Source organism: Carcharodon carcharias, chromosome 4, assembly GCF_017639515.1.
Source record: "Carcharodon carcharias isolate sCarCar2 chromosome 4, sCarCar2.pri, whole genome shotgun sequence".
Taxonomy (NCBI): Eukaryota; Metazoa; Chordata; class Chondrichthyes; order Lamniformes; family Lamnidae; genus Carcharodon; species Carcharodon carcharias.
In genome coordinates, this window is record NC_054470.1 from 192,561,663 (window position 1) to 192,579,607 (window position 17,945).

A 17,945-nucleotide genomic window follows, 5' to 3' on the forward strand; every position below is an offset into this window, starting at 1 on the left:
TGGTGGTAGTTGGGGAATGGATGGATGGAGGGAGATTGGGAGGGCAGAGAGCTCAATTGTACCATGACATTATGGGACATGCTTGATGGACCAGATGCTCTTTTTCTCCATTACAAGCCTACCGACTCCCACAGCTACCTCGACTACATCTCCTCACACCCTGCTTCCTGTAAGGACTCCATCCCATTCTCTCAGTTCCTTCGCCTCCGTCGCATCTGTTCTGATGCTGCTACCTTCAAAAACAGTTCCTCTGACATGTCCTCCATCTTCCTTAACCGAGGTTTTCCACCCATGGTCGTGTCCGGCCCATCTCCCGCGCATCCACCCTCAAGCCTTCTTCTCCCTCCCAGAAACATGATAGGGTCCCCCTTGTCCTCACTTATCACCCCACCAGCCTCCGCATTCAAAGGATCATCCTCTGCCATTTCCGCCAACTCCAGCATGATGCCACCACCAAACACATCTTCCCTTCAACCCCCTGTCGACATTCCCTCCAGGACACCCTGGTCCACTCCTCCATCACCCCCTACTCCTCAATCCCCACCTATGGCACCTCCCTATGCCCACGCAAAAGATGCAACACCTGCCCCTTCAATTCCTCTCTCCTCACCATCTAAGGGCCCAAACACTCCTTTCAAGTGAAGCAGCATTTCACTTGCATTTCCCCCAACTTAGTCTACTGAATTCTTTGCTCCCAATGCGCTCGCCACTACATTGGAGAGACCAAACCTAAACTGGGCGACCGCTTTGCAGAACACCTGCGGTCTGTCCGCAAGAATGACCCAAACCTCCCTGTCGCTTGCCATTTTAACACTCCACCCTGCTCTCTTGCCCACGTGTCTGTCCTTGGCTTGCTGCATTGTTCCAGTGAAGCTCAACGCAAACTGGAGGAACAACACCTCATCTTCCAACTGGGCACTTACAGCCTTCCAGACTGAATATTGAATTCAACAACTTTAGATCTTGAACTCGCTCCTCCATCCCCAACCCCTTTCTGTTTCTTCCCCCTTCCTTTTGTTTTTTTCCAATAATTTATAAAGATTTTTCTTTTCCCACCTATTTCCATTATTTTTAAATCTTTTATGCCCTGCTAGTCTTTCCACCCCACCCCCCACTAGACCTGTACCTTGAGTGCCCTACCATCCATTCTTAATTAGCACATTCGTTTAGATCATATCACCACCTTCAACACCTCTGTGTTCTTTTGTTCTTTTGTCTGTGACATCTTTTGATTATCTGCTCCTATCACTGCTTGCTTGTCCCTACAACCACACCACCGCCCCACTTCTCTCCACCCCCCCCTTCCCCTTAAACCAGCTTATATTTCACCCCTCTCCTTATACTCACTCAGTTCTGTGGAAGGGTCATGAGGACTCAAAACGTCAACTCTTTTCTTCTCCGCCGATGCTGCCAGACCTGCTGAGTTTTTCCAAGTAATTCTGGTTTTGTTTTGGATTTCCAGCATCCGCAGTTTTTTGTTTTTAGTTCTTTTTCTCCTATCTGTCATTTTTGTATGTGAGTAGGTAAATTACTGAAAGAAAAGAGCAGAACAAAATTTACAGGGCGAGCGTGGAATCGGGGGAATGAGGTGGCAAAGCATGACGATCTTGAGATAGAGTTCCAAGGAGGGGGAATGAGGCAAGAGTATAGTGTTGGATGTAAGCCCTAGGTGCACCCTTGGACGGTGAAGTGGCTGAATGAGCTGGCTCTGGTAGGAAAGGTTAACACCATATTTGTGCTGGAAGCAGTTCAGTGAAGCTTCACTAGGCTGATTTTTGGGATGAAGGAGTTCATCTTACGATGAAAGATTGAGCAGCTTGGGCCCGTATGCATTGGGGTTTAGAAGAATGAAAGATGATCATCTTAAAACGTGTTGGATTATGAGGGGCTTGACAAGGTAGATGTTGAGAAGATGTTTCCCCTTGTGAGGAATCTAGAACTAGGGGACACAGTTTCAAAATAAGAAGTGTCTCATTTAAAACAGAGATGAGGAGGAATTTCTTCTCTGTGGGTGGTTTGGAATTCTCTTCCCCAGAGAGCATTGGAGGGCAAGTCATTGAATACGTTCAAGGCTGAGTTTAAACTGTTTTTTGATTGACAAGGGAGTCGAGGGTTTTGGCGGGCAGACAGGAAAGTGAAGTTAAGGCCACGATCCGATCAGCTATGATTTAATTGAATGGTGGAGCAGGCTGAAGGGGCCGAATGGCCAACTCCTGACCCTATTTCTAATGACCAGAGGAATTAGAATCAGCCCGGGGAATTGGAAGGGGCGCAGTGAAGTCTGTCAGGGCAGAACTTTGTCTGTGAGCCCCGGAGTGCGGAAGACATTCAAGTCTGTAGGAGGAGGGCAGTGAGGCAGGCGAGGAGTATGCTTAAAAAAATATCAGCAGCGATCAGAAAGAAAAGAGGGATTGCATTTATATGGCTCCTTTCACATCCTCAGTAAGTCCCGAAGCATTTTACAGACCGTGAAGTACCTTTTCAGGTGTAGCCGCTATTGCAATGTCAGAAATGTGACAACCAGTTTGTGCGCAGCGAAAACAGCGGTGAGATAATCTCGAGTGATGCTAGTTGAGGGCTAACACACTGATATTAGAACCTCCCAGATCTCCTTCGCAATAGTGCGCTTGGAGATTTTAATGTCCACCTGAAGTGACATGTGATTCTAGGTGTAATATCTCACCCAAAAGGTATACAATTTCCTCAGTGCCGCTCTGGAACTGTCAGCTTAGAAGGAGTGAGGGCTATACATCAATAATAACAGGGAATAATCCAGGTGGGATTTCATGGGAGAAAACTCATGTGAAAGTCCTGGAAAATATTCATGCTTTTTTGTAAAGTGTTAACTTTTTAAGGAATGCTTTAAGAGATTTGCATTTTTGAGAAATCTAGGCCAAAGCCCATAACAGACTTGGGGAAAAAAAAAACTGGGAGGGGTTTCCAAACAGTTCAGGAAATATCAGCCTTCTGCTGCGAATCTTTACTTTTTAATAAGGTAGACAATGGGTCAGGATGTGTCTGAGAGTCTGCTTGAGGTCCACGAGCATTCTCGATTATCACCGAATGTCACGCTGCTGCCCATTAAGGAGCCTATTAAATGCTGTACGGTGATCAGTCCAGTGTGGGGAGATCCCAAAAACAATCCCAGATGAGCTTCCCAGCTCTCGATGCAAGGCAAAGTGAAAACAATGTTAAGGTCACTGATGCATCCGCTCCTCCGGATTTGTTTTAAGCCTGGCAGCCCCACAGGTTGACGTTTGGATCCAGGCAGAGCATCTGTCCTAAGTCTGGAGCCAAAAAACCCACAAAAACGTATGGCACTGTGGGATCCTAGCCATTGGGTTCCAGCTGCTCTAATTCACTAGCCCTTTATACGACCTAGGAGTTCCCATCCCTGGATGTATTCCTGTAGGTTTCAACACATGACTTCCTGCCTCCAAATGCCCCACCCAATTAAATGCCTTTTTAAATCTTTCTCCAATAGTTTTATACATACCTAACAAAAATGGAAAAATAGACTTTTTAAACCCTGGGTTCTTCTGCAGCAGTGTCCTGGAGATTAATCTTTAATGCCTGGAGATTCCAATAATGTGATCTATTGATTATTTTGTTGGTGTGTAGTTATTACTTGCAATCACACCCTTCAGGGAATAAATTCTACCTGGTTACTTTTGGAATGCTCAAGCAAGTACATGGCATTAATTTATTGTAATCTGTTTCTTTTCTATGCCATAAAGAGACCTGCTCCAGCTTTGCAAAGGAGGTCCTGACTGAAGGTGGGACTGTGGTAGATGCTGGAATTGTAGCAATGCTCTGCTTGGGAGTGGTGCATCCACACAGCGCTGGAATAGGTATGTGCTGCTAAAGGAGGAACCAATAATGGGCATTCTGGAGCTGCTATGTCAGGGAACGGGTTTTGGGAGGGGGGTGGGGGTTGGAGTGGATACCAGAGGTGTTAATTGTCTGTAGCTTGACTTCAGAGAGCGATCGAGAAACCCAGTGGCTGAGAAAAATCTATCCAGTGATTAGTGTCTGTACTGACCAGGAAGACTCTAGGTTGGACCCAGCTAGCTGACCTCATTCAAGGTGACAATAAGGAACGTTAACATTGACCTTGGAGCCTCTTGAGTTAACAAGGCAAATTGGACCAGAGTTCATGTTCTCAGTTACCAAGCAGAGGCCTGCGTGTGTGCAGCTGGGGTTAATACGGCATTAGGCTTGGCTGTGAGGTTGAATATCCTGCCTGCAATCCCGTGAGTATTGCTCAGAAAAGTCAGAGCCACGGGATCCAAGGGGATGTACTGGGAAGCAAAGGTCGGTGGGTGTTTTTGTGACTGGCTGTTTCCAAAGAGGTTCTGCAGGGCTCAGTGCTAGGTCCCTTACTTTTTATGGAACAGATCAATAATTAAATGTAGAGGGAAGTTTAAGAATTTGCAGATGATACACAAATTGGCTGCCTCAGTGAGGAATAGGGAGAAAATTGGTGAGTAAAAGGGTGAAGGGAGGAAGATTCCTAGGAATCCCCTGTGGAATTTGCCCGTTCAGCTTCACTGGCAACTCTCTGCTGATATAAAGATTAAATCTCATTCAGAAGTTGGAATCTAGACACTCCCAGCAACTGGGTATTTATTGATGATGTAGTAATTGTGAAGCAATGACTTTCATGGTCACTATGGCTCTCATAAAACACTAAATCCACATTTAACTTGGTCCTCTCTTTTCTAGGTGATCTGAGGGCTGACCTGACAGAGTCATAGTCAATTACAGCACAGAAGGAGGCCATTTGGCCCATCAGGTCCATGCTCACCCTCAATCAATCCAATCAATCCCATTCCCCCACTCTCTCCCTGTAACTAAGTTTATTTCCTTCAAAGTGCCTGTTCAATTCCCTTTTGAAATCATTGATTGTTTCCACTTCCACCACCAGGGGGTTCCAGTTCATTAACAATCACTGCGTTTAAAAAAAAAAAGTCCTTCCTCATATTCCCACTGCATCTCTTGCCCAAGACCTTCAATCTGTGCCCCCGAGCCCTTGTACCCTCAGTTAATGGGAACAGCTTTTCCTTGTCTTCCTTTATCTAAGCCTGTCATAATCTTATGCGCCTCCATCAAATCTCCCCTCAAGCTCCCTTGACACAGATGTTTTAAGATTATGAAAAGGGTTTGATAATGTATGTTTCCACTCTAAAGGAGACTAAAACTAGTCTCCATTAGCCATTAATAGAACGTATGCCCTAATAAATCCAGTCGTGACTTAGAGAAACTTCTTTACTCTGCCTGGAATGCTGAACTTGCTACCCACACTTGAAATAGAAACAGAAAATGCTGGAAAGACACAACAGGTCTGGCAGCATTTGTGGAGAGAGAAGGAGTTAACGTTTCGAGTCCGTACAACTCTTCAGAGCCAAAGGGTAGTGGAAATATGATGGACTTTAAACTGTTTGAGGGGGTTGGAACAGGTGGGATGAAATAGAAGGTCAAGGATAGGGCCAGGGGTTTCCAGCCCCTTTTAAGCAGCGTAAAATTCATGAGATGAAGAGGAGTGGGAGGAGACTTGTATTGGATCAAAGGACAGGTTTCACTGCTGTAAATTCTATTTAATTTAAAAAAAAAAAAATCTTTTTGAACCCAAATGCTCTATCCACATTGGTTTCCTCCCCTTCTCGTCCCTCATCCCCTCCCTGCAGAAAAATGAGTGCTGCCATAACGTTGTAATTTCTCTTCGCAAGATGCACCAGACCCAGTTGCATGTGGTGGATGTCTGCCCAGTGATGCAGTGTTGTAGCCCTACTTGCCAGATCATGGCGGGGGCCGGGGGGGGTGGTGCGAGGGGGGTGGGGGGTGCAAATAGACATTGCCACCTCCCTAGGTGCCCTGGAACCTCTGGGAATTCAAGGGTAGCTTCTTGGACTCTGCTACAAACAAAGCCAGCAGAACAACTGTAGGGGCGTTGGGATTTTTAACAAACTCTGTTTTCTCCTAATACCCCCTCGTTAATGAATTATAAAAACATTGAAGATGTTGTTAAAGGCTGGGGGCAGAGCAGTTTGAGGTGGGAGGCCATGTGATGAAACCTCCAGCCATACGTCCAACCCTTGGTCCACAGCACCACGAGAACGTAGGAACCTTAGAAAATTCAGGACCCAGAAGGAGGCCTTTCGGCCCATCGTGCACCTGCCAGAAACATGCGTCCTGCTGGACTCGTGTTCAGTAATTGGTGACGTTTAAGTTGCACCTTGTCTCTTGGGTTAGGAGGCTGTGGGTTCAAGCCCCAACCCAGCACATAACCAAGGTTGACACTCACTAAGGGATTGCTGCTTTGTTCAAGATTAAGACATTAAATCAAAGCCCTCTCTGGATGATTCAGATAGATTCTGTAGCTCTCGCAGCACTACTTGAGAAAGGAAAAGGAATTGTCTTGGTTTCCTCATCAATATTTAATGCCAGCCCTTAAGAGCCGAGGGGAAAAAACACTTGTATTTTTAGAGAATTTTATCAGTCAGATCAAAATGTGTCTGCACTTTGCCAAGTTAATGGTTTGAGTGAAGTGGCAGTTGCCTTGTAGACTAATATGGCATTCGTTCTCCATCGGCTGTGTCTCACAAACAGAACCTGAATGATTGGTTAAGGATTACAGTACTCGGCCGGCAATGCAGGGTGCGAATTCCATTGTGGAAAATGGCGAACTATTATTCAAAACACCTGGTAGTTAAAGCACTAGAAAAACGTCCATGAAAAGCTGTCTGATTGTCACCCATACCTGGTCTGATCTGATTGTGGCTCTCAATAGCCTTTAATGTCACCACTTTAGGACAGCTAAAAGTAGGCAATAAATACATTGCCTACATCATGGGAAGAAGGGCCGTCACACATAGAAACATAGAAACTAGGAGCAGGAGTAGGCCATTCGGCCCCTCGAGCCTGCTCCGCCATTCATTATGATCATGGCTGATCCTTTATCTCAACACCATATTGCTGCTTTTAAGGAGTTAAATTGAGGGTCTCTACTAAAGAAAGACCTCCTTAGAATATTGATTTTTAATACGCATCCATGGATAAATTTATTGTCTACACTTCCCTTTATCCTTGACCTGCAGCAGATCTGTAGCTTCAGTATATACAGCACTGAAGGACAAGGAAAGCCCAGCTGATCCACCAAGCCTCACATCATGATGATTGGAGCATCATGCCTAAGCACTTTGTTCCTCTCCTTGACACCCGTGTAATCTCCTGGGTGAGACAGAAGAAATGAAGAAATAACCCAGAGCCGATAAGGGAAAAAAAAAAGTCCGGAAAATTCCTCCTTGACACCCTCAGCTGATCAAAACCAGTCAAGGGGATCAGATGGCCCAAGTGCTATGGATAAAGCCTTCTGTATGATGTGATCTCTGCCCCAGCCAGGAACTGGTCCAGCCCCTATCTTGTGGACGAAATATAGGCTGACACCCTAGTGCAGCATGGAGGGAGCATTGCACTGTTTTAGGTACCATCTTCCAGATGAAAACTGAGGCACTGTCTGCCCTCTAGTTGTATGTAAAAGATCCCACAGCAATTATTTTGAAGAATAGCAGAGGAATTATCCCCAGTATCCTGGCCCAGGAGATTACATGAGTACCATGGCGGGCGGGGGGGGGGGGGGGGGGGGGGGGGGGTGACAAAGTGTTTAGGCATGATGCTCCAATCATCATGATGTGAGGCAGACTTGGTGGATCAGCAGGGCTTTCCTAGTCCTTCAGTGTTTGTATGTACTAAAGCGACAGATCCCCTACGGGTCACAGATAAAGGGAAGTGTAGACTACATGTGGAGTGGGACATGAAGTCACGATCTCCTGACTCAGGTGGGAGCCTTGCCCACTGCTATTGTCAGTACCGTGGATGATTTTGTCGTATCTGCTCAGGTTATGACTCTTTGTGTTTTCGATGCAGGTGGCGTTCTCTCAGCGGTGTTTTATAACAAGACCTTGGGAACGACAAAGGCTCTAAGCACTTTTCCAGTGGAATCTCTGAACCTGAGCTATGGCATCCCATCAACCCTTCAGGGCCTCCGACTGTTGCACCATGAGTTTGGCAGCCTGAGCTGGGCTCAGCTGTTCCAACGGCCGTTGGAGCTGGCGAGGAACGGCTTCCTCGTCGATAACATCCTGGCAGGAGCTTTGAGAGAGGCAGCGGCACACAGGACCGACCTGTGCCCGCTCCTCTGCAGCCAGGGCTGGGAGCTGAAAGCAGCGGGTGCCAACGCCACCAACAGGAAGCTGGCCAGTGTTCTTGAGAAGGTCAGCGCAGAGATGGAGGAAGCCACCTTCCCGGAGTCCCTTGCTTGGCGAATAGCTGGAGACGTGCCAAAGATAGGCCGGCGGGCTTTCGTGGAGGCGGTCATAAGACAGCGAGCTACCCTGGTTGAGCCTTTGGTGACTGAACTTGACCACTTCTTCCTGTATGTTGCACCACCACCTGCCTCGGGTGAAGTCCTGACCCGGATCGTGAAGCGGGCCGGGCAGCTTAGCCTCTCCCTGGTCAGTGTTTCCAGTGCCGAAAATGCGTCCGCCGCTTACCAGGGCATTCTGAACGCAGCCCAGCAGGCCTACCAGAGCCTCCCGGGTTTCCCGGGACCCGTTCCCTGGAGCCACCAGAAACAAAGCAAGGGCAAACCCTCCATGCAGACTGCTCCGGCCGGCAGTCAGGTCACAGTAATCGACGTTTCTGGCAACGTTTTGGCGATGGTCAGCTCCCTCAACAGCTCGTTCGGGGCGAAGGTCCTCTCTCCTTCTACAGGCATTTTCCTGAGCGATTTCACTGAGAGAACAGACTCTGGCGTTCTTTACTGGGCTTGCCCAGCCGTGCTGAGAGCTAGGGCTGGGGATGGTCTCGTGGCGATCGCGAGTGCGGGGGGAACATCCGCTCCCTTTGCTGCCGCTCAGGTAGTTTTGAACAAAGTTTATTTCGAGAGGTCGGCGAGGGAGGCGCTCTCCGGTCCCCGCTTTTACCTGAATGCTGGAGTGGGAGGAATCCTGCATAAGCTCGTCTCTGGACTGCAGAGAGATTCCAAAATTTATACTCTCCTGTTGCGGGAAGAGCCGGAGCTGGAACTGGTCAATGGAACAGCGGGAGGTGTGACCGCCACAGTGGTTGAATCCCACCTGGGCCACATAAGTGCTTTCGGACAGCCGCAAACGTATTCTTATGCCGACGGTTATTAACACAGTGGGAGGCTACTCGTTCCGTTCAGAATGAGTAGACAGTATCTGCTACCCCCCCTCCCCTATTCACTGTTTCCTAAATGATTTTGGAAGTTTTCACTTCCGCTGCTCTCCCTGAAATCTATTCCTGGGTGTCAGCCGTTCCTCAGCAGGTATCCCCCCTCTCACCTCTGATCTGTGGATTCATGTCCCACTCCAGAGAGTTGGGCGCACAACCTAGACACTCACTCCAATACTTGGGGAGGGGGGAGGGGTTGGTGGAGTTGGGGGTCACTATTCACAGAACAGGAGGAGAGTTCCCCATGACATCTGTCCAATATGTATCCCTTAATACCTAAAACAGATTATCTGCTAGTTATCTCATCGATGTCTGGGAGCTTGCTGTATACAAATTGGCTGCCACAATTCCAACACTACAGCAGTGACTGCTCCAAAAGCCCTTCATTGATTGTAAAGCGCTTTGGGACGTCCTAAGGTTATGAAAGCCGCTATAGAAATGCAAATCTGTCTTTTAATTTATGCATCATTCCCTCTGTGGGAAAAAAACTTATGGATAAAACCTACTGATCTTGCTAACTGCAAGACCTCAGAGCTACATCCAACAATACTGCATTAAGTAAAAGCGCCAATGCTGGAAACATGAAATAAAAACAGCAAATGTCACAAATGGACAATGCAGGGCTAGTCTCAATTCAGATATGGGGTATCCAGCCTAAATATTCTTTATAATGACAGCAGACCTCTCATCTCTGAATATTTATGCATTTACCCAGTGATGGGTTGCAAAGATTTGATTGCTCTACATCAAGCTGGGAGTCGCGTCTTTGGACTATGCATCCACTGAGCCTTGTTCTGCTAGCTGGGAAGATCAGATTGCACCGGGGCTATGCTGGACTTTTAAATATGTCCTTATTGGATTTTCCCTGGAGCAGGGCATTGAACTCCATTGATTGGGGCTGCTTTCAAATCCCATCTCCTCTGGAGGATTGCATAGATAGGATTGAATTAAAGCGTGTATAGAGGCGTCTCGGACAGAGTTTCTTCTGGAAGCTCTTTGGGTGATGACGTTACATGTTTCTGTTGTACCTGATTTTGTTTTGAATATGATGGTCTCGAATACTAATTGATTTGTGTTGTGTGCATTGCAGCATTGTTGAATAGGTGCCCAGATAGCTGCTTTGCCTGTTTTAATGGCATTGAATGATGTCTTTGGCCAAGAACAGCATCTAAGTTCCACGATTAATCACTTTAACAAACTGTCAGAGCTCCTTATTGAAGCAGTTACACTCACACTTCTACTTGTCCTTTTACATTTTAAAATGATTGTTTTTTTTTTTGAACATCCATGTGCATTGTCGTCTTGGAGCTGCACACACAAAGCCAGGTACCCATTTCATTCTACGCAGTATTGACAGAGTGGCTCAGTTGGTAGCACACTCACCTCTGAGTCAGGAGGTTCAAGTCCCACTCCAGAGACATGAGCACAAAATTTAGGGTGACACTCCTCAAGCAGGTCACGTTTGAATGAAACGTTAAACTAATGTCTGTCCCCCTCAAATGATAAGAGAGGTCCATAGCGCTTGAGCAAGAGTTGGGGAGTTCACCCTGGTGCCACAACCAACTTTTATTCTTTAACCAGCGTCACTTTCAAAGAACAGATAATCCTTCATTTATCTCGTTGCTCTTTGTAGGAGCTTGCTGTGTGAAAAATGGCTGCTGAGTGTCTAATGTTACAACAGTGACTACACTTTCAGAAGAACTTTGTTGACTTTGGAAGTGCCCTAAGATCATAAAAATGGTTCAGTGTAAAAGTATTTCTTTCTGTTTACATCAACACACAAGTAAGTGCATCAGTGCAAAAGTCAAGGCTGAAGCATTTGCAACCATCTTCAACAGAAGTGCCAAGCGAACGATCCATCTCTGCCTCCTCCTGAGGTCCCCAGCATCATTGATGCCTGTCTGTGAATTCGGTTCACTCCACATGATATCCAGAAATGGCTGAAGGCACTGGATACCGCAAAGGCTATGGGCCCTGACAATATTCCGGCAACAGCACTGAAGACTTGTGCTCCAGAGCTGGTCGCGCCCCTAGCCATGTAGAGTACAGCTACAACGCTGGCAGCTGCTGGAAGCTCGGGTTTCAGAGCTGGAACGGCGGCTGGGGACACTGTGGAGCATCCACGAGTTTGAGAGCATCGTGGATAGCACGCTTAGAGGGGTGGTCACACCGCAGCTGAAGGGACTTGAGGAAGGAAGGGAATGGGTGACCACCAGACAGTCAAAGAGAAACAGGCAGGTAGTTCAGCAGTCCCCTGGGCTCCCGCTCGCAAATCAGTATTCCATTTTGGAGGCTGCTGTTCCTCCAGGGAGTGCAGACAGAGCAAAGCTTCTGGCACCACAAGCAGCCCATCTGTACAGGAGGGGAGGAAGAGCAATAGTAATAGAGGATTCTATAGTTAGGGGAACAAATAGGCACTACTGTGACTTCAGGATGGTGTGTTGCCTTCCTGGTGCCAGGGTCTGGGATGTCACTGAACGGCTGCAGGGCATCCTGAAGGGGGAGGGTGATAAGGCAGAGGTCATGGTACATGTTGGTACCAATGACATAGGTAGAAAGAGGGATGAGGTCTTGCATCAAGAATTCAGGGAGTTAGGCAGTAGACTGAAAAGCAGGACCTCTCGGGTTGTAATCTCTGGATTACTCCCAGTGCCATGTGCTAGCGAGCTCAGAAATAGGAGAATAGCGCAGATGAATACGTGACTTAAGAGTTGGTGCAGGAGGGGGGGTTTTAGATTCTTGGATCACTGGGACCGTTTCTGGGGAAGGTGGGATCTGTACAAGTGGAACAGTCGACATCTGAACCAGAGCGGGACTAACATCCTTGCAGGCGGGTTTGCTAGTGCGGTTGGGAGGAGTTTAAACTAATTCGGCAGGGGGAGGGGACACAGAATGTTAGCAGAACAGGGACACATCATAATACAGTAAAACAATCAAGTCAGAGGGAGTACAGCTGCATTAAGTTTCAAGGGAGTAAGGCAAGGCTGGATAGCCTCTACTTTAATGCCAGGAGGGTTACAGGTAAAATGGAAGAGTTAAGGGTGAGGATTGACATGTGGAATTGTGATATAGTAGCCATCACATAGATGTGGCTGAGGGAGGGACAGGATTTCCAGCTCAACATTCTGGGATATAGAATCTTCAGACGAGAGATGGGAGTGGGTAAAAGAGGAGGAGACATTGCGTTATTAGTTAAGGAGTCAGTTACTGCAGTAAGGAGAGATGATATCTTGGAGGGGGCATCGAATGAAGCTTTGTGGGTAGAGATTAGGAATAAAAAAGGTGCAGCTACATTATTAGGTGTTTATTATAGACCCCCAGATAGTCAGTGGGAAATTGAGGAGCAAATTTGTGCACAATTTGTGGAGGTGTATAAAAACAATAACAATAGGGTAATTATATTAGGTGATTTCAACTTTCCCAACATTAATTGGGATAGACATAGTGTTAAGGGCTTGGATGGAATGGATTTCTTGAAATGTGTACAGGAGAACTTTTTAGGTCAATATGTAGAGGGTCCAACAAGGGATGGCGCAGTGCTGGACCTAATCCTGCGGAATGAAGCTGGAGGTGGTGGTGGGGGAGCATTTTAGTGATAGCGACCACAACATGGTACAGTTTAAAAACAAAAAAACTGCGGATGCTGGAAATCCAAAACAAAAACAGAATTACCTGGAAAAACTCAGCAGGTCTGGCAGCATCGGCGGAGAAGAAAAGAGTTGACGTTTCGAGTCCTCATGACCCTTCGACAGAACTTGCGTTCAAGTCCAAGAAAGAGTTGAAATATAAGCTGGTTTAAGGTGTGTGTGTGGGGGGCGGAGAGATAGAGAGACAAAGAGGTGGGGGGGGGGTGTGGTTGTCACTGAGAAAGGAGATATGGCTGTGAAAGCGGGTTTTAGTAAACACCTTGTCAAACACTAGGAGGGAAATGGAAAGCAAGGAAGGTGAGCAAGACAACAGAGAGATACGGAAATCTTGTCGCAGAGAGGAACAGAACTTCAAGGAGGTAGGCATTTCTTGAAGAGCAGTGGCAGTCAATTTTTTGGATTTCCAGCATCCGCAGTTTTTTTGTTTTTATCTCTGTGTTTAATTGACTGCCACTGCTCTTCAAGAAATGCCTACCTCCTTGAAGAAGTTCTGTTCCTCTCTGCGACAAGATTTCCGTATCTCTCTGTTGTCTTGCTCACCTTCCTTGCTTTCCATTTCCCTCCTAGTGTTTGACAAGGTGTTTACTAAAACCCGCTTTCACAGCCATATCTCCTTTCTCAGTGACAACCACACCCCCCCCCCCACCTCTTTGTCTCTCTATCTCTCCGCCCCCCACACACACACCTTAAACCAGCTTATATTTCAACTCTTTCTTGGACTTGAACGCAAGTTCTGTCGAAGGGTCATGAGGACTCGAAACGTCAACTCTTTTCTTCTCCGCCGATGCTGCCAGACCTGCTGAGTTTTTCCAGGTAATTCTGTTTTTGTTTTGGATTACCAGCATCCGCAGTTTTTTTGTTTTTATCTCTGTGTTTAATTGACTGCCACTGCTCTTCAAGAAATGCCTACCTCCTTGAAGTTCTGTTCCTCTCTGCGACAAGATTTCCGTATCTCTCTGTTGTCTTGCTCACCTTCCTTGCTTTCCATTTCCCTCCTAGTGTTTGACAAGGTGTTTACTAAAACCCGCTTTCACAGCCATATCTCCTTTCTCAGTGACAACCACACCCCCCCCCCCCCACCTCTTTGTCTCTCTATCTCTCCGCCCCCCACACACACACCTTAAACCAGCTTATATTTCAACTCTTTCTTGGACTTGAACGCAAGTTCTGTCGAAGGGTCATGAGGACTCGAAACGTCAACTCTTTTCTTCTCCGCCGATGCTGCCAGACCTGCTGAGTTTTTCCAGGTAATTCTGTTTTTGTTATGGTACAGTTTAAGCTTGTTATGGATAAAGAAATAGACAAATTTCAAGAAAATGTTTTGGATTGGGGGAGAGTGGATTTTAGTAAAATAAGGCAGGATCTGGCCAAGGTAGACTGGGAACAGCTACTTGTGGGGAAATCTACAGAAGAACAGTGGGGGGTGTTCAAAAAGGAAATTGGAAGGGTACAGGCTCAACATGTTCGCTCTAGGGTGATAGGAAGGAGTAACAAGCCCAGAGAACCATGGATGACCAGAGATATTGAGGATATAATGAGAAGGTAAAGAGAGGCTTTTAGCAGGTAGAAAGGAAGCAAATCAGCGGAGGCATTAGTGGTGTACAGAAAGTGCAGGGTGGAGCTTAAGAAAGCAATTAGGAGAGCAAAGAGGGGATATGAGAAAGCTCTGGCTGGTAAAAGGGAAAATCTCAAGATATTCTATAAGTATATCAATGGGAACAGGATAACCAGGGAAAGAATAGGGCCCATAAGGGACCAAGGGGGCAATCTATGGGTGGAGCCAGAAGACATCACTAGAGTGTTGAATGAATACTTCACCCAAGAGAATGCGGATGAAGGTATGGAACTCGGGGAGAGACACTGCGAGGTTCTTGAACAAATTGATATAGGGAGTGACAAGGTATTGGAGGTGTTGGCAGGCTTAAAAGTGGACAAATCTCCAGGTCCAGATGATTTGTGCCCCAGATTGCTGAGAGAGGCAAGGGAGGAGATCGCAGAGGCTCTGACCCAAATTTTTAATTCCTCTCTGTCCATGGGGGAGGTGCCAGAGGACTGGAGAGCAGCTGATGTGGTTCCGCTATTTAAGAAGGGTTGTAGAGATAAGCCAGGGAACTACAGGCCGGTGAGTCTCATGTCAGTGGTAGGGAAACAACTGGAGAAAATTCTGAAGGAGAGAATCTATCTCCACTTGGAGAGTCAAGGTTTGATCAGGGATAGTCAGCATGGCTTTGTCAGAGGGAGGTCATGCCTAACACATTTGATTGAAGTTTTTGAGGAGGTGACCAGGTGTGTAGATGAGGGTAGTGCAGTTGATGTAGTTTATATGGATTTCAGTAAAGCCTTTGACAAAGTCCCACATGGGAGACTTATAAAGAAGGCAAAGGCCCATGGGGTACAGGGTAATTTGATAAGGTGGATTCAAAATTGGCTTAGTTGTAGTAGACAGTGGGTGATGACAGAAGGATGCTTTAGTGACTGGAAGCCAGTGTCCAGTGGTGTACCACAGGGATCTGTGCTGGGTCCCCTACTATTTGTTATTTATATAAACGACATAGCTGACTGTGTGTGTGTGTGTTTGTGTGTGTGTGTCGGGGGTGGGGGGAGGTTGGGGGAGGGGAGGTTGTAGGATTAGTAAGCTTGCGGCTGACACAAAGATTGGCCGGGTGGTTAACAGTGAGGTTGAGTGTCTTGGGTTACAGGAAGATATATACAGGGATGGTCAAATGGGCAGATAAGTGACAGATGGAATTTAACCCTGGAAAGTGGAAGTGGAAAGAATAATTTGTCAAGGAAGTATTCAATGTACGGCATGACACTAGGAAGTTCTGAGGAACAAAGGGATCTTGGTGTGTGTGTCCATAGATCTCTGAAGGCAGAGGGGCATGTTAGTGGGGTGGTGAAAAAGGCATATGGGACACTTGCCTTTATCAATCAAGGCATAGATTACAAAAGTAAGGAGGTCATGTTGGAGTTGTATAGACCCTTGGTGAGGCCACAGCTGGAGTACTGAGTGCAGTTCTGGTGGCCACATTATAGGAAGGATGTGTTTGCACTGGAGGGGGTGCAGAGGAGATTCACCAGGATGTTGCCTGGGATGAAACATTTAAGTTATGAAGAGAGGTTGGATAGACTTGGGTTGTTTTCGTTGGAGCAGAGAAGACTGAGGGGTGACCTGATCGAAGTGTACAAGATTATGATGGACATGGACAGAGTGGATAGGGAGCAGCTGTTCCCCTTAGTTGAAGGGTCAGTCAAGGGGACATAAGTTCAAGGTGAGGGGCAGAAGGTTTAGGGGGCATGTGAGGAAAAACATTTTTACCCAGAGGGTAGTGACAGTCTGGAATGCACTGCCTGGGAGGGTGGTGGAGGTGGGTTGCCTCACATCCTTTAAAAAGTACCTGGATGAGCACTTGGCACATTATAACATTCAAGGCTATGTTCAAGTGATGTTAAATGGGATTAGGTAGGTAGGTCAGGTGTTTCTCATGTGTAGGTGCAGACTCGATGGGCCGAAGGGCCTCTTCTGCACTGTGTGATTCTGTGATCTACCCGGTTATGTGGAAAATTGCCCAGGTATGCCGTGTACACAAAAAGCATCCAACAACCCAGCCAATTTTTTTTATTATTTGTTCATTGGCTAGGCCAGCTTTTATTGCCCACCCCTAATTGCCCTTGTTCAGAGGGCAGTTGAGAGTCAATCACATTCTTGTGGGTCTGTAGGCCAGAGCAGGTAAGGGCAGCAGATTTCCTTCCCTAAAGGGCATGAGTGAACCAGATGGGTTTTTACAACAACCAGCAATGGTTTCATGGTTATCATTAGACTTTTAATTCCAGATTTTTATTGAATTCAAATTTCACCATCTGCTGTGTTGGGAGTTGAACCTGGGTCCCCAGAGTGTTACCCTGGGTCGCTATTGTCCAGTGACAATACCAGTATGCTACTGCCTCCCCTTAATATCAATTGTAGATCCAGGTCCTTTTTAAATGAGTTGTGTTTCAGCCTCAATCATCAACTTAGGCAGTGAATTTCAGATGCTCACCACCCTGGTGGGGTTGGGTGGGTGGGGTTGGGGGGTGGGGGTGGTAGTGGTGAATAAATCTTCATAATTTCCACTCTAATCCTTCTACCAATCACCTTAAATCTATGCCGTCTGGTAATTGACCCCTCGGCTAGGGAAAACAAGTCTTTCCTGCCTACCCTATGTAGGCCACTCATAATTCTGCACACCTCAATCAGGTCACCCCTTAGCTGCCTATTATAAGGAAAACAACCCTAGCCTATCCAATCTGTTATGCAATTTTCAAGCCCAGGCAACATTCTTGTAAATCTCCTCTGCGCTCTCTCCAGCGCAATTATGTCCTTCCTGTAATGTGGTGACCAGAACTGTACACAAAATTCCAGCTGTGGCCTAACTAGCATTTTATACAGTTCCATCATTACATCCCTGCTTTTGTATTCAATACTTCACCCAATAAAGGAAAGCATTCCGTATGCTTTCTTGACCACCTTGTCCACCTATCGCCTTCAAGGACCTGTGGACATGTACTCCAAGGTGTCTCACTTCCTCAACCCCTCCCAATAGCTTCCCATTTATCGAGCATTTCCTTTCTTGTTTGCCCTCTCCAAATGCATTATCTCACACTTTTTCTGGATTGAATTCAGTTCGACACTTCTCCACCCACTCCAGCAAACCGTTGATTATCATTCTGGAGTTGACAGGTACCCTCTTCACTATCCAATTTACACAATTATCCAGTATGCACGGCCAATTTTTGTCACCTGCAAGTTTCCAAATTGTGCGCCTCAAGTTCAAGTCTAAACTGTTAATATATACAGAAACAGCAAGGGACCCAACACTGAGCCCCATGGAACACCACGGGGAAACCGTTTTCCATTCGCAAAAACATCCATCGACCATCACCATTTGTTTCCTGCCACTGAGCCAATTTTGGATCCAACCTGCTGCCACCTCCTGTATTCTGAGATCTCAGTTTCCTGACCAGTCTGCCATGTGGGGCCTTATCAAACGCTTTACTGAAATT

General features: G+C 46.7%; 1 protein-coding gene across 2 annotated transcripts in view; it reads left to right on the forward strand.

Moving 5' to 3' along the window:
* The window catches only part of si:ch73-337l15.2 (glutathione hydrolase 6), a 56,305-nt gene extending 45,985 nt beyond the window's left edge, over window positions 1-10,320 (forward strand). Inside the window, exons 3-4 of one of the 2 annotated variants that reach the window (XM_041186515.1) lie at window positions 3,738-3,851; window positions 7,927-10,320. In XM_041186515.1, coding sequence (XP_041042449.1) covers window positions 3,738-3,851; window positions 7,927-9,197 — 1,385 coding nt within the window. In that variant the 3' untranslated portion in view covers window positions 9,198-10,320. The remainder of the gene's footprint in view (window positions 1-3,737; window positions 3,852-7,926) is intronic. The other variant, XM_041186516.1, reaches the window with a different exon arrangement.
* The last annotated feature ends 7,625 nt before the right edge of the window (window positions 10,321-17,945 follow it).